This window comes from Pelodiscus sinensis, chromosome 8 (genome assembly GCF_052426305.1).
Source record: "Pelodiscus sinensis isolate ZL-2025 chromosome 8, ASM5242630v1, whole genome shotgun sequence".
In the NCBI taxonomy this organism is placed as follows: Eukaryota; Metazoa; Chordata; order Testudines; family Trionychidae; genus Pelodiscus; species Pelodiscus sinensis.
In genome coordinates, this window is record NC_143059.1 from 63,478,533 (window position 1) to 63,502,147 (window position 23,615).

The 23,615-nt window shown below is 42.6% G+C and overlaps 1 protein-coding gene across 4 annotated transcripts in view; it reads left to right on the forward strand.

Annotated features, from left to right (window-relative positions):
* Positions 1 to 19,271, forward strand: part of DCLRE1A (DNA cross-link repair 1A) — a 28,591-nt gene extending 9,320 nt beyond the window's left edge. For all 4 annotated transcript variants that reach the window (XM_075935446.2, XM_075935447.2, XM_075935444.2 and 1 more), the window contains 5 exons: positions 3,027 to 3,170; positions 5,231 to 5,376; positions 6,381 to 6,535; positions 17,294 to 17,429; positions 18,150 to 19,271. In XM_075935446.2, coding sequence (XP_075791561.2) covers positions 3,027 to 3,170; positions 5,231 to 5,376; positions 6,381 to 6,535; positions 17,294 to 17,429; positions 18,150 to 18,379 — 811 coding nt within the window. In that variant the 3' untranslated portion in view covers positions 18,380 to 19,271. The remainder of the gene's footprint in view (positions 1 to 3,026; positions 3,171 to 5,230; positions 5,377 to 6,380; positions 6,536 to 17,293; positions 17,430 to 18,149) is intronic.
* Positions 19,272 to 23,615: the final 4,344 nt, after the last annotated feature.

Here is a 23,615-nt window from a genome sequence, read left to right on the forward strand (position 1 = left end):
TGACACTTAGAACATTTCTCTGAAGTATGTAAGAAAATAGAGGCACAGAAACATTTAGTACTATGATTTCCAAAATGGTCCAAATTCTGAGTTGCTAGTTTTTGGTGCCGAAGGTGAGGCATTCTTGGCCTTATTTTCAGAGGTTTTGAGAACTTTACATTTTGCTGATGACAATGGGAGCTTCAGATAGTGAAAAATAGCCCAGGGTGTTTCCAGCTAGACATAAAAATCATTTGACAGTTTGAAAAGTTGCTGCTAAAAAGACCTGATCTTGCCCCAGTTGAAATCTTTGGCAAAGCTTTTATTGAATTCAGTGGTGCAGGGCCAGACCTGAACTGCTCAAGGTCTTGTAAACAGTCTGTGGTAATGTCAGGATTAGAATTCAGTAGCTCCTGGCTTTCAGTTATGAGCTCTGATCATTCTGTCTCTTGGCACCTTATTTATATACTAGCCAATTAGCCCATCATAAGACGGGATTTTCAGGTCTCTCTTCCACATCAGATTTCTCTCCTGAGCCTCTGGTCTCTCACTCCGTCTCTCTCTCTCCTCTTCCTACTGCCTCCCCCTCTCTCTCTCTCAGCTCTCTTCTGCCTTCTGCCTCTCTCTCGGTCTCCCTTTCTCTTCTCCCCCTCCTGCCTCTCACTCTGTGTTTCTCTTCTCCTCCTCCTGCTGTGTCTCTCTCATTCTCTGTCTTGCTGTCTTCCGCCTCCTTCATTCTCCTCTCAGTCTCCTCCGCGTCCACTTTGCTTTCCTCCTTTTGAATCCGGCACCCTTTCCTGATGTCAGAGACACACTCTCGTCCAGGCTCCGCCCCCTGTCTGTTCCCTCTGGGCGGCACTGTTACCTCCCGCCATGGCACTCGACTGACTTCTGCGCCGCTCAGCCGGGCCGCCGTGCGGGAGCAAGTAGCGCAAGCGGCCGTTTGCGTTCCGCACTCCCCATGCAGCACAAGGGTGCTGCATGGGGAGTGTGGGGCCCAAACAGCCGCTTGCGCTGCTTGCTCCCGTATGGTGGCCCGGCTGAGTGGCGTAGAAGTCAGCCGAGCACCATGGCGGGAGGCAACAGAATTGCCCAGAGGGAACAGCCAGCGTTTCAGCATTATAGAGTCACAGACATTGGGCTACTATATATATGATTAGAATAAAAGTCCTCTCCTCTTTTTTTTTTTTTTTTTTTAAAGTATATACATTTAAATGAAGAATTCTGTAACAGCTTATCTTAGGGCTTTTTTTAGTTTGAGAGAGAACTTTCTGTATATGACTCATGTCCAAAATACTCCATTTTGGCTGTTCAGCTGAGTATCTGCCCTGCAAAACAGACAAACTTTGGTGAGGAGTTGCTCTGGTGGACTCACTGCAATTATAGCAAACAGGGAATGATGCTTACCCAACAATCAAACCTGGATGCAGGATAGTATTTAAAATCTATAAAGAGAACTTAAAAAGCAAATATTGCACCAAATCCCACATCACTGAAGATGGCTCCTACAATTATGCAGTATCTGTTTTCCTAAATCATAACAGTTCCACTTCTTTCCCCAGTCTGCTATATCCCCTTTATTGAAAATTCAGATTATACCAGAGAGAGTGATAAACATAATGAAAGATGGGCCTGGAGCATCATTTGTGCCACATGTGCTGGTAGCCTGATCAACGCAAAATGCAGCGCATGCTTTATTGGTTATTTAGGTGTAGTTGTTTTCCCACTACCCATCTAACCTAAAAATTATAGTTTGTGAGAAGATTTACTGACATTGCTCAGATCCTTAAGTCAAATACATTTTATTTTTCTTCATTTATATCATTGTTCTGAGGTGGGGCTGTTGTTACACTTCAAAGGCAAAAGTGCTGTGGGGAGCCTGGGGCCTGAGGGGGACTCAAGCAGTCCCCCACTGGTCCTATGCTCCCATGGCATTTCAAAGTGGAGGCACCGCATGGAGCCTGGGGATGCACGCGGCATTTCGAAGCTGCAGACTCTGGGCTCCACGTGGCGCTGCCAGTTTGAAACGCCGTGTGCAGCCTCCAGCTGGCCCCAGGCTGCACGTGGTGCTGCCGCTTTGAAGCACCCACTCCTATTTCCCTCCTCCTTGCTGCCTCTTCAGAAAGAGGCAGCAAGAAGGAGGAAGCAACTAGTCGACTAGTGTGTTGACTCCCTGATAAGTATTTGCTTATTGGATAGTTGATGAGTCATTCACATCCCTAATCCCCATCTCTTGCCCCTTAATGGCCCCCTGTAGTCATTCTACAGTATAACTGTTCCTGCTACCCAACTCCTCCCTTTCATTTTATGAGAAATAATTGAATTTCAGACACTTCCCATTGTCCTGGCACAACCAAACCCTGACCTTGCTTTAAGTTATGGTAAGAGAAAGCTGCATACCAAATTTGGTGGTCCTAGCTCAGTGGTCCCCAACCTTTTGGGGCTGCCGGGTGCCCGGGGGTAGGGCCGCACATGTGCCACGCGCCCAGGGTGCAAGAATGGGCTGGCCCTGGTCACTAGGCGGGCGCACATAAATGCTCCGGCGGGTGCCATGGCACCCACGGGCACCGAGTTGGGGACCAGTGTCCTAGCTCTTACCATTTAGGAGGAGTTCCTGAACAGACTCAGACAGACAGACATGCTTTTTTCTAAAATATATAGAATGAAGACTAATAGGACTTTAACATGAAGGGGGATTAGCTTCACTGGAATTGGAAGACAAATTTAACTGACACTCAACTAGCCATTCACCACTTTAAAAGCCAGTGTAGATATTAATCTCCCAACTCTGTAAGTAAGTAATAGCATTCATGTTTTTCAGATGGAGAAACTGAGGCACAGTTTGAGAGGCTGATGTTCGTGAGACAAGTAGCTGCATAGCTAGCATTAGAAATCAGGAGTTTCTCGCTCCTTAATCTGCCAATGTGTTGGGCTGAATATCTGTAATTTACTGTACTTTATCCCCACTGCTGTTTGAAAGCAATATAGTTTGTGTGGTAATGGATGCCACTTAGGAAGTAAGAATATGTTGTGGGTTTTTTCCCTAGTTGTCCCGGTGCCACGATGATCCTTTTTTGCCTTCCCAACGGAACTGTGATTTTACATACAGGGGACTTCAGGGCAGATCCCTTTATGGAGCGATATCCTCTTCTGATGAACCGAAGGATTCACACTCTGTATTTGGATACTACGTAAGCTAGCATATCCTTCTTTCACTGTCCCAGTAAAAAGTGCGTATCCAATAATAGTACTTTAAAAAAATTAATAATATGAGTGGCATTATTTTTTTACATACCATTAATCAGAGATAAGTGAGTATTGAAAAACAAAGTATTTGTTAAAAGGTCACTTACATATTTTCTGTTGACTTTATAAGGGTGTAATATTTGTGTGTGGCATAAAGGCTTTTGCAGTATTCTTTTGAAATGGTCAAATTAATCATAAGCGATATTCACATTTTTGCTGTAAAAGCAAAGGTTCATGAAATAGAAACTGGCTTTGTGTGTGTCAGCCCTTTAATGAAAGAAACAAAAATTCAAACAGTGAAAGGTTGCTAGATGTTGTGATCAATTGTCCAATTTTTCATTAGACCTTTCTTTGATTCAAAGAAATCCTATGAAATAAGTATACTGGTGAGATTATTAATATGAAATAAGGATGTAAAATCCCATGTAATTGGTTAATCAGTTAGACATATTGTTTAACTGGTTAACTGATTAAAGGGGAGGGCAGGCAGGGGGGGTTGCCCCAGCCCTGATGGAGGGGTCCCCCACTCTTGTCAGGAGGCTGGAGCAGCCACTGCCTGCGGTGGGCCAGGCATCCTGCACACACAAGCTGCTCTTGCATCCCATCCAAAGTAGCCTTTGTCTGCAGTGGGCCCTCTGTTGGGTTGGAGCAGCTCCCTGCCCACAGCAAGCCGGGAGATCCTCCAGCCCCCAACGGTTAACCTTAACTGGTAAGCCTCACCTACTAGGGGTGAGACTCACCAGAAAGCTGGTTAAACATTCACATCCCTAATATAAAACTTTCTCAATATGTGATGACTAATGCCCGGTTACAATTCTTTTATTTTCTGTCCCATACTCTGTTACTGTGAATGAGTTAGTTATGTGCATGCCAAAAAATAGAAGACCTATGGATGTAATTAGTAAGTGACACAAACATCCAGCTTTATAAAAAAAAATAGTACTCAAAAGAGGAAAATACTTCAGTAGTCATCATAGTGACAGATTAGTGATGAGAACGGGTAACATTTCCTCAACCCTAATCTGAGAACAGGTGATGCTTACCAGGTAATGGTTAACTGGTACCCAGGAGCGGCCAGCCACAGGCGGATGGCTGCTCTAGCCCCATCAGGGTCCTGCACAGGCTGAGAACTGGCAGCCCTGTGTGGGACCAGCATAGCCCTCCCCATTCACTCTCCCTGGGCTGAAGCGGTTCCTCTCTGCTGCAGGCAGGTGCTATTCTGGCCAGTCTGGAGCAGCCCCTGCCTGGGGCGAGCGGGGGTTCTGTTTTACACAATATCTGGCAGCCCCTGCCATTCTGCGGCGGGGGGGGGGGGTGCCTTTTTAATTGGTTAACTCAGTGGTCCCCAACCTTTCGAGGTTGTCGGGTGCCAGGGGGCGTGGCCATTCGCCCGCTGGGCGCCAGGGGGCAGGGACACTTGCGCCCCCCCCCCATAGCCGCATGCCCGGGGGCGGCCTCCCTCCCCATAGCTGCATGCCCGGGGCCGGCGCTCCCCCCGCCAAGCGCCGCGCGCCCGGGGCCGGCGCTCCCCCCGCCATGCGCCCGGTGCCAGGCCAGCCCCGAGCACCTGGCGGGCGCATGGAAATGCCCCCGCGGGCGCCATGGCGCCCGCGGGCACCGTGTTGGGGACCACGGGGTTAACTGGTTAAATACTACATATAACTCCTTAATCAGCTAAATGAGATTTTACATGAGTGAATATTGTCAGATGAGTGAATATTGGCAGTTATTAAATGTGTATATCAAAAAGGATGTGCCCAATATAACTTCAGTCTTTTTTCAATAAATACATTTCAAATTTAATCTTAAAAAATTACTATATGCTACCATGATTTTTAATAAATAAATAATAGGTTGAATTGATATTGATTAATTACTTGTCTTTCTCTTCATTATGTCATTGTTGTATGCAGTTTCTAGCAAAGCTTGCTTATAAAATAGGGTGCCTCCTGGCTTACGTTCATACTGCTCTTTTACATATGCAAATCCAATTTTCTTTTATTAGATACTGCAGTCCTGAATACACTTTTCCATCTCAACAAGAGGTTATCCAGTTTGCTATCAACACTGCCTTTGAGACAGTAACTTTAAACCCACGTACCTTGGTCGTCTGTGGCACCTATACCATTGGAAAAGAAAAGGTCTTTCTAGGTGTGTAAAGTGTGCATTAAGTTAGCTTAGGCTCAACATTTAGATTTTGTGTATAGCAAAATAATGTAAGTTTTAAAAACTGATATTATTAAAATGTAAGTTTTAAAAATTTCAACTAAGAATAAATTTATGATTGTAACAATCACCTGCAGTGTTTACAAAATTAACAAAACCATGTTGTGCCACCGTATAGGAGGCATAAAGTGGCTACACACAGAAATCATTTATTGAACCATATCAAGTGAAGTTCTAATTGTTTAATTAATAAAACACAGCTTAACTGGTGAAATTATTAACATTGAAAATAATTTTATAATCTCGAGTGCTCTCAGTAAATCAGTGAAGGAAATGTAATTTTTTTTAAAACTTCCATCTAACACTTACTTCCAAGGGTGATATTGTGTAAAATAGAAGCAAATCATGCAAATTAACTATTTGTTAAACATTCCCAGCAATTTAAATGCATCTTTCTGCTATTTTCTGTCTTAAAGGAAACCTCATGTGTCCTATGTTTAAATTTATATAATGTTTAGAAGCACAGTGATTATCTAGAGCAGCCAGCCATGCAACAATTGTACTTTTAAAAAAGATTTTCAAAGTCACTGTACTAGAATTTCATGAAATCCAGGGCATCATTAACATGGGTTGTTTGTCCCTTCTTCAGAACTGTACTGGGTTGTAGCATCTTAGAAAGATATATCGTTTTGCTTCTTTGAACATCAATATATTATTGAGGAGATATGATTCGTAACCTGTTCATGTACTTTTACTGCCCCTCTTTCTATAAATAATTCTGAAGCTACAGTATAGCAATCAGTGTTTGCCAACAATTATAACAGTTTTCCTCTATATATTTTAGAATATGAAATAGCCTTATAGGAAAGCATAGATGTTTTTAATGGTTGCTGAAGTGATCAGGAACATCTCAGAAACAAAGATACAATTTGCAAATACTGAAGATTTTTATCTTCATTATATCTAATGTTTTCCATTCTACCCTACAGCAATTGCTCAAGTTCTGGGCTCTAAAGTGAGCATGTCTCCAGATAAATACAAAACGCTGCAGTGCTTGGAGTCAGCAGCTGTTAATTCCCTCATCACTGTGGACTGGAACAATACTTTGCTTCACCTTCTTCCCATGATGCAAATTAATTTTAAGGTAAGTGTAGAAAGTATCATCTGCACCTGTTGGCTAATCTTAGCTTGGATGATATAACAGCAACAGGGTGTCTTTGGTGCTTTTTGCCACCTGTCAGATCATATTTATTTAGTGATGTTTTGACATATAGCAACACATTGAAAATGAGATGCAATTAAACATTAATAACAGGCTCCAAACATAATGCACAGAAAGTGTAATTTCTCTCTAATGCAGTGTTCATGGAACAAGATTAGATGAGACTTGTTCAAAGGCTTGCTGTTTGTGGCCTTGTTTGAAGTAGGTTTTATTTAATGATTGCAGGACCTCTCCTATTAACAATTAATATACTGTGACACTTAGAGCCTGTCTTCTCTCTATCCATTAATTTGTATATTTTAAAAAAGGACTGAAGGGGTTTTCTTTCTCAAACACCCTCTCTTTTGAACCAGTTAATAGAAAGGACATTGTCAACTTGAAATCTAGTCAAAATGTTAATCTTGTCTTTAAAAAAAGCCATTTCAGCTTTGACACATGTCCCTGAGGCCCTGCCAGTTTTTATGGCTTTACATTCACATTTTCCTCATTTTTCTTTAAATCTGTTTTTCTTTCCACTGTTGCTGTGTGGAAGACCTACACAAATCACAGAGGGAAATAGATGACCGTAAGACCTATGCTATCTGGAACTTAAGCACCCGCAAAACCGTAGAAAGCAGCAAATTTCTGACGCTAGGAAAAGCAAAACAAAAGAAACTGGTCCTTTAAGTGCCAGGCCGCTCCTCAGACAAATGTGCAGCACATACCTGGGGGAGGGGCGAACGGCAGCTGGAAGCAAGCAGCAAGCATCCTGGTTCCCCCTGCGGCTCCTGGCACCCCCAGCAGGCCAGCCCCCCCAAGGCTCCCGCCACCCCTCCCCCCGGCAGGCTATCTCCGCCTCCCACACCCCGGCTCCCCCTCTTTACCAGGCCGCATTCTCTCCTCCTCCTTCCCGCCCTCCCCCTACGGCAGCTCATGGCCCCACCTAGCAGGCCACATCCTGGTCCCTGCACGGCTCCCATGCCCTCCCCCCCAGATAACCAGAATTTTTAGGTTACCGGCATGCGCTAATCCCTGGGTGTGCTGGATAACACAGGTTTTACTGTATATAAGAAACAGTGGAAACTGACGCAAAACGTAGTTAAATAAACATCATGATCAAACTGAAGCAGAAATAAATTCCCGCCTTTCAGTTATAAAAGAATCAGTTATTACTTGTAACGATAGTACGTTAAAGGATTTGGCTAGAAGTGTGTTTTGGTTTTTTTTAAGTTGACTTTTATGTACAAGTTTTATACAAGGGAACTAAGTGTCATCTCTTTTCCAAAGAGATACTCAGGTTTGATGAGGGGTGGTTTATGAGTGTGTATCAGAGAGAGAATTTAATTCCACTAAAAGGGCCAGACTCCTAGACCAGAGCAGCAGTGCACAACCCATGGGTCGTCTTAGGGTTGCAGCGCCAGGCCGGCCGCCATTATGTTTTCCCGGCTTGGTGCCTGATGTACATTCGGCAGGAGCAAGGGGAATGGCAGGGGAGCAGACCAGCGCTTTAAATTAAAGGGGCCGCAACAAAATGTTCCCAGCGCCTCCCCTTCCCCCACCCCACCCCTTTTTTTTCCTCAACCAAAATTTTCCCTAGCCCTGGGGGTTGTGAATGAAAAAAGGTCGAGCACCACTGGTCTAGAGAATATTTTCCATCCACAGGTACAGTTGTTTAATCTCCTCTGCACTGCCCACTATATATATTTAGAGTCAAGTTAATTTTCCTTGCTCATTAGTACAGATTGTACCTCCAAAAGCCGGCATTCTCTGGTCTGCCAATATCCATCGTCCGGCAGGACCATGGATGCTCCTGAACTAGAGCGCTGGGAGCCTAAAGGCAGGAAGGTCAGCTAGGGCTGGGAATAGGGTCAGCAGATCAGCTGGGGGCAGTGCGAGACTGAGCCCTGCAGCAGTTTCTAGCAGCCCGTGGTCCAGGCTGGAGTCCCTTGGCAACACAGGGCCGGAGTCCCCTGGGCGCTTCCAGGAGTGCAGGGCTGGGGCACTGTGGCAGGCACCGTGTCATCCCCTGGGAGTGTGGGACTGGAGTCAAGCCCCATGGCAGCACAGGACCAGAACCCCTCAGCACTCTGCTGGAGCACGGAGCCAGAGCCCTGCAGCAAACTCAGAGCGCTGCAGCAGCCTGCTGGAGCCCTGCAGCAACCCTGGGGCCAAGGCCGGAGCCTCACAGTAGCCCCTTGAGTGGCAGGGCTGGGGCCGGAGCCCTGCAGCTGCCCCCAGATGCACGCGGCTGGAGCTCCATGGCAGGAGCTGGAGCCTCTGCTGCCCAGGAAGCTGGCAGCACAGCACGTAGGCAAGCAGCCCAGCCAAGTTGGGGTGCAAGAGGGCAAGGCAGGATGCTTGGGAGCCGGTGCCAGGGCACCTTCCCTGGTCCAGCAAATTCTCTTGTTCGGGACCGGTCAGGTCTCAGCAATGCCGGACCAGGGGGGTCCAACCTGTCCTTAGCCTCTCTGCTAGACTGCCAAGAATGGTGACAATCTGAGAGGAGGGATTATGATTTGATCTCAGAGGCTTCATTTCAGAAGTAGTCAAAGATGATGAAAGGGATAAAAGTGGTGTGTTTTTTTTTAATTTAGTTTTTAAAAGAAGCTTAATTCACATCCCCTTTTTATTTATAACCTAGGATATTGACTCCCATAAAAGCAGATTAAGGGAGAGCAGATTGATTCTACTAGAGCATATTCATGATGGCGAATGGGAAACTCTGCATTCTGGAAGTAGATTTGAAAGTGCAGATCAATAGCAGGCTGTCAGCACAGCAGGAAGGAGCTTTCTGTTTATTATATGCTATTTGAGATACATTGCACCCTTCAGTTGTAGAAGAAGTAGGTAAATTCTACATTACACCTTAATATTAGTGTACAGGAGCTAAGTTATGTTGACTGAATCTCAGGGAATTTCCATATCATAAAGGTATACAGTGTATAGGCAAATATGTCTGGCCTTTAAATACAGCAATACTGAAAGACATAAAAACAGAACAATTGGACCATGTTTAAAGGTAACATAAAACAGAGAGGAAGAATGGTTCGGTGATGAGGATGCTAACCTGGGACTTTGGACTCTGGAGTCCTGGATTTGGTTCCTTTGTCTGCCATAGACTACAGGTGAGACCTTGGTCAAATCACAGTATTTCTGTGCCTCATTCTCTATCTGTAAAATTATTGTTCTACCTTATAGCCGTGTTGTAAGAATAAATACATTAAGACTGTGTGATTTTCAGACTCAAGTGATAGGTGTCATATAAGTGACTTGAATAAGTAGTCTTCTAGATTAATAGAAACATGTATAGTGCTCAACTGGAGGTCTTGGCCCGTTGAGGGGGTTGTGTGCAGGTTTCAGAAGATCCAGCAAAATAAACTAGAAAGCAAGGCTGATGTTAGAGTTGCTAGGGCTGAGGGCAGAAAGCCCCAGCTAAAGCTGACGCCCAAACAACTTATCTTTGTGAGGTTCCCTGTGGTGTGGGGCGCTAGACCATTGCTCTGCTTTTTACCCCCTAATACCATGTTGTGGCATTGGTGGGCCACAGAGGTTTTTATACTATGTTGGGGTGGAGCTTCAGAAAGCAAAAGGTTGATACCCTTGCCATAAGTTATACTATGGGGTGGCGAGGAAAGGCCAGGACTGTACAGGAAAGACAACCAACCAGAAGTGTAAGAAAAAGTGTGTGAAGGGAAGATCTTTTTCTTTCGCCATTCTTTTTAGATGCTCTTCTTGCTAAAGTCCCACCCTTCTATCTCTTTAGCTTATCAGTTACAGACAGGTCATTTTACCATTTCTGTCACCTCCATATGGCCTCCAGTTGCCATTATGAGAGGTACTTTGCCCCCAAACAAAAAAGTCATCTAGACTGTCCAATGTGATAAGCTTCCATTGAAGCTGGAATCTGAGTCTCCAGCTGCCAGGGATGCCATTAAGAGGTATGGCGATCGTAGACTCAGTTGAACAGGTGTTAAATGCTTAAGAATGAGCCTATACAACATTAACCTGGTGTCTGTGTAGTACATGTGTGAAACTCAAAAGAACAATATTGTAAACAATAAATCAGCTGGTATCTTGTGTGTGTTGTTTAGATTAAGGAATAATAAATAATGTAATGTCGTTTTATTTATGGTATGCCTTTGTTTACCCAAAGCAAAATGCAGGACAATGTAGCACTTTAAAGACTAACAAGATGGTTTATTAGATGATGAGCTTTCGTGGGCCAGACTCACTTCCTCAGATCAAATAGTGGAAGAAAATAGTCACAGCCATATATACCAAAGGATACAATTAAAAAAAATGAACACATATGAAAAGGACAAATCACATTTCAGAACAGGAGGGGGATGCGGGGGGGGGGGGAGGAAGAAAGGTAAGTGTCTGTGAATTGATGATATTAGAGGTGGGGAGAGTGGGATGTTTGTGAGTTAATGGTATTAGAGGTGATAATTGGGGAAGCTATCTTGATAATGGGTAAGATAGTTCAAGTGTTTGTTCATTCCTCTTTGGAGAGTGTCGAATTTTAACATCAATGACAGTTCAGAGGATTCCCTTTCAAGTGCAGATGTAAAAGGTCTTTGTAGCAGAATGCAGGTGGTTAAGTCATTGAGAGAGTGTCCTTTCTGGTTAAAATGGCAAGAAACTGTTTTTTCTTTGTGATCTTGTCTGATATCTGTTTTGTGGGCATTAATCCTTTGGCGAAGTGTCTGAGATGTTTGTCCAATGTACATAGCAGACGGACACTTTCGGCACATGATAGCATAGATTATATTTCTGGATGCGCAGGAATATGTGTTCTTGATCTTATAACTCACTTGGTTAGGTCCAATAATGGTATCAGCAGAATGAATATGTGGACAAAGCTGGAAACGGGGTTTGTTGCAAGGGAAGGTACCAGGGTTGGTATTAGTGTGGTATGTCCTGTGGTTGTTGGTAAGAATCATCTTGAGGTTAGCTGGTTGTCTATAGGAGACTATGGGTCTGTCTCCCAGAGCCTCTTGGAGTATGGTATCCTGTTCCAGTATAGGCTGTAGTTTATTGATAAAGCTCATCATCTAACAAACCATCTTGTTAGTCTTTAAAGTGCTACATTGTCCTGCATTTTGCTTCAGCTACCCCAGACTAACACGGCTACATTTCTATCACTATTCTACATGCAAGGCACTTTGTTTACCCAAGTCATTCTTCCCTTTATTTTTATTTATATTTGCCTTCCATGCTGGGCTGAGCAGCCTTTGTCCTGAATTGCCGACTCATTATGTGGGAAATCTGGCTACTTGTGTGTCCTCATTTGCTGAGCACTGCCCAGTCATTTTAATGGATTTTATCCATGAAATACTCCTGTGAGTTAAAGAAATACGATTCCAGTTTTACACTGGCTCCCCTCAGCACTGGCTCCTGCTCCTCTCCCTTGCTGCCTCTAATAGAGACAGCCTGCCCTTGGCTCCTACTGTGTTTTAAATCACAGAGCCTCAGTGGGGTTTGGTCCCCAACCTGGTGTGAGCAGGGATGGAGCCAGGTTGCGACCTGCCTAAATGTAGTAGGAGCTGGGCAGGCAGGCAGCCCGGCTCAGTCCCTGCTCATCCCAGGTCAGGAACCAAACCCCACTGCGGCTCCACAATTTAAAACACAGTAGGAGCCCGGAGCAGGCTGTTCAGCTCCTACTGCCTTTTAAATTGCAGAGCTGCAGTGGGATTTAGTCCTGGTGCAAACTGGGGCTGAGCCCGGCTGCCTGCCCAGCCAGCAGCAGCCTCTGTCTGCAGGTAGTCCCAACTCCCCTCTGAGACTCTTCTTTCCCCCCATCGCGGACAGGGCTTGCAGCCAGAGCAGCCTTCCCTTCCCCACCCCCCACTGGCTTCCTCTGATATAGAGGCAGCCACGGTGGGCCTAATAGGACTAATCAACTACTCTCTTACATTCCTAGATAAAACTATGCATTCATGAGGAATGTTTCCACAGCTGGGGGTTCCTTAGATAAATCCAGATGGTTTTGGCTTTCATTTCCATCCAGTTGACTCAGTTTTTGCTTCTGCTCATACAGCAAATATTTTAAAATTTGCCTGGAACAAAGTTATCCATGAGTTGGTGGCTGGAGAGGGTTAACAAAAATGAGCTCAGTGTTACGAAAGTCTTGCATTCACTGACTTCCTTCTTCACTTGCAGTTCTGTAGTGATCAGTGGCACATTCACTTCCTTCCAAAATGCCAGCCTTCCACTAAAATTCCACAGACTTACTAGAAACATACTTTGTTTTAAATATAATTGTATGGACAACTAATATTTCAGGGTTTTTTAAATAAATTTACTGATATTTTGTAGCGGCTCTTTGTAAATCTTACTCATGCTCTCTTCATTCCTCACAGTCCCTGTTGTAATCTCAAATTATTCCCTAGCATTTTTGTATTCTCTCCTGTATCTTCCCTTTTATGTACTCTCCCACATTCCCAAACTAAAGAGGTCAGAAGCATGTATGTCATAGGTCTGGTTTTTCTTACTCTTTTAACTAAGAACATCTGCTTAATTCCAGATTTCAGTTTATTTGGCCTCTGCTCCTTCTTATATTGGTCTCCAAGAGCAAAATCAAAGCAGGTTCTCTTTGATATTTTGGAACAAGTTACTTGATTATTTAGCAATATGTAGTTTAGCTCTCCATGTAGGGTTTAGAGGTGTTATATTGATTCAGCAAAGGACCTCACTAAGGGTATGTCTACACTACCCTCCTAGTTCGAACTAGGAGGGTAATGTAGGCATACCGCACTTGCAAATGAAGCCCGGGATTTGAATTTCCCGGGCTTCATTTGCATAAGCGGGGAGCCGCCATTTTTAAAACCCCGCTGGTTCGAACCCCGTGCAGCGCTGGTTCGAACTCCTCGTAAAATGAGGAGTAACGGTAGTTCGAACTAGGAAGCCTAGTTCGAACTACCTAGTTCGTGCCCCTTGTAGCCGCGCTGCACGGGGTTCGAACCAGCGGGGTTTTAAAAATGGCGGCTCCCCGCTTATGCAAATGAAGCCCGGGAAATTCAAATCCCGGGCTTCATTTGCAAGTGCGGTATGCCTACATTACCCTCCTAGTTCGAACTAGGAGGGTAGTGTAGACATACCCTAATCTAGTCGGTTGGCAAATTATAAAAAAACACTGAAATCTCTCTCCCTTTTCCTAAACAGTGACCAGATTTTAAAGATTTGTTTTTAATATCAACATCTGCATCTTCGAACTAAAGCTGACAAACACCAATACTCTTTAAGATTCATTACTAGTTAATTTATCATTATGATCTAATAATAATAGGCCAGATAGCAGGCTGGGCACTAGATATTTCAATAACAGGGCTGAGGATCAAAGTAGGCTTCTGCGGCTCTAGTGCACCCAAAGCATATCCTTGCCATGTTCCCATCCTTCTCTGGGCTCCATGCTTGTCAGCTAATCTCTGTGCTGCACAGAAGACGTGTATCTCTCTCCATGCGTGGGTCCATACTTTGTACAACAGATCTGCATTAATGACCATTACATCTTTGAAGGTGGGGGCTCTAATTGCCCCATTAGAGTGTATGTATAACTTTTTCTCTTCAAAGCTTTACATATATTGACTAACAGTTCTCATGAAATCCTCCAAGCTGAGTCAGGAGGGGCAAGTCACATTGCATCAAAGAATGTACCAAAAGAAACAAACCCACACCTATCTCCATATGATAGAGATCTATAAAATCATAACAGGTATGGAAAAAGTTAATAGGGAAAAGTTATTTACTTGTTCCATAACATAAGAACTAGGGGGTCATCAGACAAAATTAGTAAGTTGCAGGTTTAAAACAAACAAAAGGAAGTTTTTCTTCATGCGGCACACAGTTAACCTGTGGAACTCATTTGCAGAGGAGGTTGTGAAGATCAGGACTTTAACAGGGTTCAAGAAAGCACTAGATATATTCACGGAGGTTAGGTTCATCAATACTTATTTGCCAAAATGGGTAGGAATGGTGTTGTTAGCTTTTGTTTTTTTTAGGGGCTGGAAATGGATGATAGGAGGGGGCGTGCTTGATGATTACCTGTTTTTGTTCATTCCCTCTGGAGCATCTGGCATTGGCCATGGTCAGAAAACAGGATACTGGGTTAGATGGGCCTTTGGTCTGACCCAGAATGGTGGTTGTTTTGTTATCATGAGAAACAAGCACACCTTTTTTGCACTGTAAATAGCATTCCTGATTGTTATCCAGGTCAAACAGCAGGATTCAAATCAATATTCTCTTTCTGCTGTTGTTACAGTTATGACTGCTTTTAGCCTGGTACTGGGTGACGGTGTCAAATATTATCTAGTAATTTTGCAGCATTTTCTTGAGACCAGTAAAGGAATCAAAGGTACATATTAAAAGAAAACCATCTTGCAGACATTATTATATCAAGTGGAGACAAGATGAAGGGCTACTGGATCGCATTCTGGATGTCCTTTTTCCAAATCCTTTACTGTTTAATGCTTTGTTTTGAAAACTTAGGAAGAATAAAGTAGATTAATTGCTCTAGTAATGCAAATGGATTTGCTATGTGAAAAGGAAGGGCAAAAAAGTGGTAATTCAAAGAGACTGATTACTTCAGTGGCATGCTTAGTTTAACTAAAAAAAAAATGCTGGGATCATTTAAATACTGATGAATAGCTGCTCTTGAATAAGCAAGCTGTATAAAAGTGCTATGAGAGCTGATTGTAAATTAACCATTTAATCTTGTTAGAGAATTCACATATGGTATGGGATCCATTTGCTCAGACTGCTGCTGACTTCATCAAAATAGTAGGTAATAGGCTGTCTTGATGACATAAGGATGTTGATAGAGGAATAGTGATAGAGGAATGAATTCTATTTTCTGTTTTAAAAGGATGGAAGTTTTGGAGCAATACTGAATATGTTTCTTCTTTAACTCTTTATGAAGAAGCTCTGAAGTTACCCATGTTCCTGTAGGAAGGAAGCCTTCTTTTCCCTAAAAATATTAACATTAAAAGAATTCCCCATGCCTCACACAAACATCTGTTTGTAATAGTGAAATCATGGGACTTTTGTCATTTAAACTCATAGTGCGAAAGCTTTGCAGGGCAAGCAACTGTCTCTTTGCATGTGTTCTATCCACAACATAGCACAATGGGGTGCTGGTGTAATATACAAGCTTTAGGGTGGGATTTTCAGAAGAGCCTAAGGATATGCCTACATGGCAGTCGACAACCCACAGCTGGCCTGTGCCAGCTGGAGCCCAGGCTTTAGGACTGGGTGAGGAGAAAAGACCCCAGAGTTAGGACTGCAGCCCAAGTCCAGACATAAAACAGCCCCATAGCCTAAGCCCTATGAGCCCAGGTTAGCTAGCACAGACCAGCCAGCCATCGGTGTCTTATTGAAATGTAGACATGACCTTTGTGATTTAGAAGCACAGCTGACTTTCAGTTGGACTGAAAATTCTACCCATAAACATTAACATTGTGTACCTGATTAGTAAACTCATAACAAAATCCAAGAACAGGCTAATTTCATAATTGTTCTACTGAATTTTAGTTCATCTCATAATTGTCCGCCTGGAACTTCATGTACTGTCCTTGGTTTTTATTAAGACAGGAGGAGCAAGTATAATGTATGTGTATTATCTTATGAAGAGTTGCAGTAAGAAATGTCAGGCTCTTTAAAAATTAATCATGTTGGGCAGAGAGAGTCTTTTTAGGCTTATTATTGCCATCTTAATGAAACCTAACCTTTTCCGCTGTGCTAGGTAAATGGAGTCTTTGAAGAATGGTCATAGCTCCCATTACTGAATAAACTGTACACACATTTATTTACGGTTCTTTTATTTTCCAAAGTGCTTGTCTTAGGAGTTCTGAATATTACTCTCGAATTTACACTGGAACCATGCCGCTATTGTAGGCAGCATTTAACTTCCCTTTCCCTAAATTCTGTGGCGACTGTGGGTTCAGTTGGTGCTAAATCACAATTAATTTCTCTTCTTTATTAAGTAGTCATTATTTATCTTGTGTTCTTCTTCCTACTCCTGGCCTGTTTTTAACTGTTCTGAAATAGCAAATTGTGTGAGGTTTTCAAATGGATAAAGTGTTTTTGATACATCTAAAGGACACATGTGAAACTGATTTCCTATTTCTGACTTCTCTTTATCCTAATGTAGACCTGAAGATTCCTTACACTTCTTCCTCTTTCTCTGTTACCCTTATTCTTTTGCTATCCTATGAACAAAATTGAAGGCTGCCTCAGGCACCTCCTGAGATGTTCAGGTCAGGTCTTTGGAGTCTGTTAAGATGGAAGAAGTGAAACTATTTCCTCAGGTCATGTTCAGTTAGGTTGTTGGTAGCACAGTCTAGTGGTCAGAGCAAGACAGTCCCTATACATATCGCAGGAAGTGTCTTGCTGTGTTGTTTTATGTGTTCACTTACTTTCTCTGAGCATCTGTAACACAAAGCTAACAATGTTTGTTTGTATTGTAGAACATTTTGAGATCCTTGGCTGAAAAGTTCTGTTTAAGTGTAAAGTTTTGATCGTAACTGTTGTTTAGGTAGCTGGTATGTAAAACAAAAAAAGTGGGTGGGAGGAAGAGCCCATTTAAATGTTGTTCAGAAATAAAGCTTTATCTCCAATATCCCTTTCACCAAAACCCTTTTAGACATTGGATCAATGTGATGGTAGTGGTGTTCAATAGTCTTCATTAATGTCTTCTATTAACAGGGCTTGCAAAACCACTTAAACAAGTTCTCGGAGAAGTTTGACCAAGTTCTGGCTTTCAGGCCCACTGGATGGACTTACTCCAATTCATGTCATGCAGTTATCAAACCTCAGACCAGGGGAAAGATCACCATATATGGTACAAGTACTATAAATGGCTCAGTATACTTAATTCTGTGTGGATTGCTTGTATATCTTTTATTCTAACACCTGTTACTGTTCATCATATCATACACTTATTAATATCAGCTTTGCTAAGAAGCTGAGCAGATAGATGTCTCCATCTTAAATCTAAGAACTGGCCAATCTAAAACACTGTAAATACATATTTTAAATACTCTTTCCTCTAAAGCCTCCCTCTCCACCCCAAAAAAAGAAAGTTTGGTCTGATGGCTTTAAGACAAACACAGACAATATGTGTAAAATGCTGTTGCCATTGAACTCAATAGGAGTTTTTCCAGGGATTTCACCAGAGCCAGGATTTCACTGCATGTATGGTTTCATGTGAAAGACCCTGCTACTGCTGCAGAGCTTCCATAGATACCAGCTTGTTTCCTCTGTTCTTATTGGCGCAAACAATTTTATGGATGGAGTTTGGTCTCCTAGACAATCTTATCACTTGTCGGTCAACCAAGTAGCTTAAGTCATCAGATTTGCACAAATGATTGACACTGTAGAGAAATACTAGTTAATCCTTCCAGTCTGGATTTTCACTTGATCCTTGGAGTAAAATGTAAATCTTCATTTTAAATAAAATATATTCTTTTAAAATATTTCTTTGCTTCTTGAACAAAATATTTTCAGGAAAACCTACTGTTAAGCACACTGCTTGAAGTACCTTTGCATTGTTTTGCCACAGGGATTCCTTACAGTGAACATAGCAGTTACCTAGAAATGAAACGATTTGTCCAATGGCTGAAGCCACAGAAAATCATCCCCACTGTAAATGTTGGTGATTGGAGAGCTAGAAGCATGATGGAGAAGCATTTTAGAGACTGGAAGATGGAACCTACTGAGCAGAAGGAAGAATTTACTTCCCAAAGGACATGTGCATGGGGAGGAATTGAAGTATCCAAGAATTCCATTTAGCCTTCTTTTTTTTCTATGATGCCTGATTTGAGAAGAAAGATGCTGCCATTCTCCCGCGAGAAACCAAGGTCACATTCTTCCACAAGTTGACATAGCTTTCCTATGTTACCATTAGCCTATTTCCTCCTAGCTTATACTTGCAAAACAAAAAAACCTGCCAATGTATCTTTTAGGTTGTTTTGGAAAATTATTTCAGTGTATTTGCTTTGCACAAAACTATCCAGTAAAACACTTTAGCACTTTAATAAGTTTAAGCATCTGAATAGTCTCATTGACTTCACTGGGACTGCACAGATGCTTAAAGTTAGGTACATGCTCAACTGCTGCATTCCAGCCTAAGTTTCACTCCTCTTTTGCCATCTTTTGCTTGCATGACATGGCTTTGCAGAACTCAAGGAAAGAAACTGAACCAAGATTGTTACTGGCATGTCAGTACTATACAGTCCTTCTTCTACCAATCTAATGCCCAGATGTATGACACTGGGCTTTAAAATGGGAAACAGATCACCCCACTTTACTAAATGTACAAGAAGAAATTTGAATTTAAGTGAGACTAATTCATTTACAAGATATAGAGTTTTCTGTCATGTAAGAATTTCTGATGAGAAATGATTGTAATGAGTGGCACCAGTTTGTTGCACAATGTAAATTCTGGTCCCAAAGAGCAGGTTGTTGCATTAAGAAGCAGATATAAGGGTAGTGACCCTAACGATTTCACACATCTGCGAACTGTACAACATAACAGAGCAATTTAAACTGTGACAGTATTGTGCAATTAAGCATTTAACAGAATAATGAATGCTTATAAAGATATTTCTACCCGTGTGTATTTTTAACATTCTATGTATGTACATTTTTATAAATCTGTTTTAAATAAAGAATCTAAGTTAAGCCTGTTAGTTTTTTTTCTTTAGATAAAGGTCTTCACAGTTAGGAGGAAGTGAATGTGAGTACATGTTGCAAGGCCAGCCTAATGAGCCTTCTACATTCAGAATGCCCATCGAAGCTTATGCAACATACAGATCAGCCCAGGGCATGCAAAATTAGTGCCATTACCTGGGTCATGCAAATATTCATGTATGTTTTTAAGTGTGCATTTAGTCCCACTGAAGTCAGTGAAATTTTTCAGGTGTTTCAAGTTAAATAGTGTATTCACAACATCTTTCATTTCAGGCTGACTCTTTTTAGTATACTGCATGCTATCAGAATGTACTTCCTTTCTGGGTCTCCAGTGGCTTAAGTTGCCCAGAATAAAAAGATTTTTAAAATCTCTTTGAAACTAACCACAAAATTATATATCTTGACATAGGCATTAGCTGGCATGACCCATTTGTAGCTTTCCAGCCAATTAATTCTGTTCTGATTTGGAACAGATGCTGATATTTTCTTCAATCTATAAAGCATTCTGTATTGGATTCCTCTCCTGTCTGTATGTCTGTTTTCATTAGCATACTGTCCTGTAGGTATTTACATTAACCCTCTCTCTGCACTCATTCCTCTGTACTTCTGGTTTATAGTTGCACTTCTGAAATCCCTTTTTCATGTGTGGACCTCAGTTCTTCAACATTTCATCTACCTTTGTATTTTATAGCATTCCATTTTCCTCTTTTACTTGGCCTCATTCTGGTGGAAAAAATGACTGTTGAGATGCCAAGCTCAGGCAGAAATTTGTCTTTTTATTTACCTTATTGTAAAGAAAGATTAATAACAGGAAGTGGCTGCTTAGATTACCAGGCAGGACATATAAACAGCGGTGGAAAACCATTTAACCATTGTGGAAAGATTTGTAATAAGACCTCATCTTTATCATTCTTTTTTCTAGAGTGTTCACATGGAAAGATTCCTGATCACAACCTGATGATATTCATAAATGTATTGTGGCAGGACATTGCCCTGTACTCTCCCTTTAAGGGACTGAGACCTGGAGTCAGGAGGAAGCCCAACTGAAGCAGCTAACAAGGGCCCAGCTAGAGGCCATACAGAGTAGCTCCTGGGAGGAGGACAGAGACCTGCCAGCAGTGAGAGAGGCTTCGGCCTAGCAAACCCAGGCTACCCAGCCTGAAGCCCAGAGCTGCAAGGAGGCAGTTGTGGAGGGCGGGGCTCGCATGAAGGCAGCTGTAAAAGGCCGGGCTGCAAGGAGGCAGCTGCGGTAGGCTGGGGGAGTTTGAGCCAGGGAAGCCCCAAGCCAGAAGTCTGCAAGGCAGGGTTGCAGGAGGCAACCGGGCAGGCAGAGTGGGAGAAGAACTGGGGGTCCTAGGGAGTAGGGAGGACCCTGGAGGAGGAGCGGAGGAAGAACAATGACTCCCCGCCTCCCCCTGGAAGGGGGCATGGACCTAGATTGGAGTGGTCACTGCCAGAGGGCAGAGTCCTGAAGAGAGCACCTCACCCGAAGGGGGCACGTCGGTGTCGGAGCAGCCGGTTACTTCCCCAAAAGCCACCCTGAGGGAAGGAGCCATGCGGAAAGTGAGTTGAACCCGCTACAGTGTGGTGAAACTTATTTTTTGTTCCTGAGGATCTTCTCTTCAATGGAACAAATATCAGAAATGTAACCTCTTATCCTTGATTTCAATAAGAGTTAGGTGTCTGAATGTCCTTAAGGATCTGGGGTGAAGACTTTGCCCACGGAATGAGTCCTAGAATGAGATGGCTGGCAAACCCGTGGATTGGAATAAAGTAAGGGGAAGGATTTCACTCTGGTTAGTTGTTGGGAAGTTCTGCCAGCCAAGTACCAAGTTTGCCTTCAAAGAGATTGCAGAGGCATAACTAATTGGAATGTAGGACATATCTACACTGCAATTAAACACCCGTGACTAGCCCAAATCAGTTGACTCGGATTGCAGGGCTGAAATACTGCGGTGTAAACATTCAGGTCCAGAGAGCTCCAGAGCCTGGGGTTGACCATTTTTACTGCAGTTTTACAGTCATGTAACCCAATCCCTGCAATCCCATGTCAGCTGATCCTCTTGGGAACAATTCCATGTTGCACGGGAAGGAATAGAATTGTGTTCACTCTCTTAACTGCAGAGAGCTCTGGAACTCTGACTCCAAATGCACAAACACACCAGACATGTTGGCTAAAGCTGGATGAGAAACAGCTTTTCCATTCTGTGAATATATTTGAGGATCTAAAAGATTTTCCCATCTTAAATTGAGATGAAAAATTAAAATCTTGAAAATATTGGCAAACCGAAAAAACTGTATGTTTTGTGCATTTCAGACCAATTGAAAATTTTGTGTTGGTAAAATCTAGTTAGCTTAGGCTTTCAAGCAAAAAAGCTGTTTCACACAGGAAAACTGATATTTTCATTTAGAAATAGTCAAAACCATAGTTTCAAATTGCTAAAATGTTTTGATCTTGATATTTTTGTCAAGTCCGAAAATTGTTTCTCTGTGTTTTTGTTTGGAAGGATGAATCAGTATTTTTTTTTTTGACAATTTGTCCACTAATTTCCAGCCACTGTTGAATAAGAAGATGCCTTTTTATATTATTTCCCCTTTTCAAAGTAAAAATCCACGTTAAATACTAGGGGACAGGTTTTGATCTCAGTCTCTTGGTGTCGTGGTATACAACAGGTCAAATTAGATGATCCTTTTGGCCTTAAACTCTATGAATCTGAATGAGTCAGGATCTGTCCTATTTGCTTTACATCAAATAGGTGACAGATGTTGGGGAAAAAAAGTCCAATGGTTCTGTTGTTGGATGTTTTTCCAATTTTCCCAGAGGTGGTAAGAGTCAGAGTAAACAGATAGAGGATCAAGCACTGGATTGGTACATGTCTAGACTGCTTTTCAGAGCCAACCGCCTAAAAATAGCTATATACCTCCTATCAGAAATCAGTGCTCTGATTACATATCACTCTCTGAACAGATAATTAAACTAAAATCAACATTATTTGGAAAAGAAAGAGATAAGAATAATCTCATTTTTCTGAGTCAGACAAAAGCTTTCTGTGTTGCTGCAAGTTGTGGAAGAGAGGATTTTCACATATGCCCTGGCAGAATAACCATCTAACAGGATTCTGGGAAGGGATAACTTAAAGGCAACTCCATATATAAAAAAGTGACATGAAACATGCCCTTAGGCAGATGAATGAGAACTGGTGCTAAGTACTTGTGAAAATCTGGTAATAAAATAACAGCAAGCAATAATTTAATTCTTTTAGGCAAGCACTTCTCAGACAGGAGCAGAAACTTCATTACAATGGGGCAAAGCATCTCATTTACCTGTAATCTTATCTGTCCTTCCCATCTATCACTGTGTTTTTAGTGAGTCTCAGTAGGTTACATTAGTGGTTAATGCTGTATATTTTTGAAAGATACTGTATATATCGATAGAGGTTTCAAACACTTCAACCTTTCAAATTGTTTCTGTGGCTAATTGTCAGCCAAAAAGGTCTTTTTAGGTCTGAAGTATATTGTCTTGGGTTATGCAAGAGACTTAATATGCCAAGCTAATATGCAATAAATGCATTGGCATATTAATCTGTGACTGAGTTATTTTATCAGTACAGGTTGTACCTCCAAAAACCAACCCTCTCTGGACCAACAACTGGACCATGGATGTTTCTGGATGTCCCACAGAGCTAGGGTGTGAGCTGGTGGCAGCCCGTAGCAGCCTCTGGCACAGCAGTGGGGTTGGATCCATGGCAGCAAGTGGCAGTGGGGCTGGGGTTGGACCTATGGCAGCACAGGGACAGAGCCCACAGTAGGTCAGCAGGCAGTCCAGCCAGGCCCATGGCAGCAGGTCCAGCAACCCAGCAGGCAGCCCAGCTAGGGCCCGAGATAGTGGGAGCCAGAGACAGGGGGGATAGCTAGACAATGGCGCTGGCAATGCTGATGATTGGCAGACTGGGGAGGCCAGTGGCAGGGGATCTCCCCTGCTCTGGCAAATTCCGTGGTTTGGGACCGGTCCGACCCCAAGGATGTTGGACCAGGGAGGGCCAACCTGTAGTATTCTGATTAAAAAGCAGGTGAGTGATAAATCGGGAAGTAAAGAATTCATCACCTAACCTTTCTCATCCTAGCTTTGCATACCCAGGTAGGTAGAAACAGCTAGCTTTAATTTTATCAAATAATGGAGTATTATATTATGGGGCTTGGGTTGTACATTTCCAGGTTTTATACGTTTTTAACATGAACATTGAATGATGCAATTTGGAACTGACTGTCTCTTACATTCACCACTCCAGTGGGTTGCAGTTTTTTTTAATGCATATTATTAGTGATCGGAGGAGAG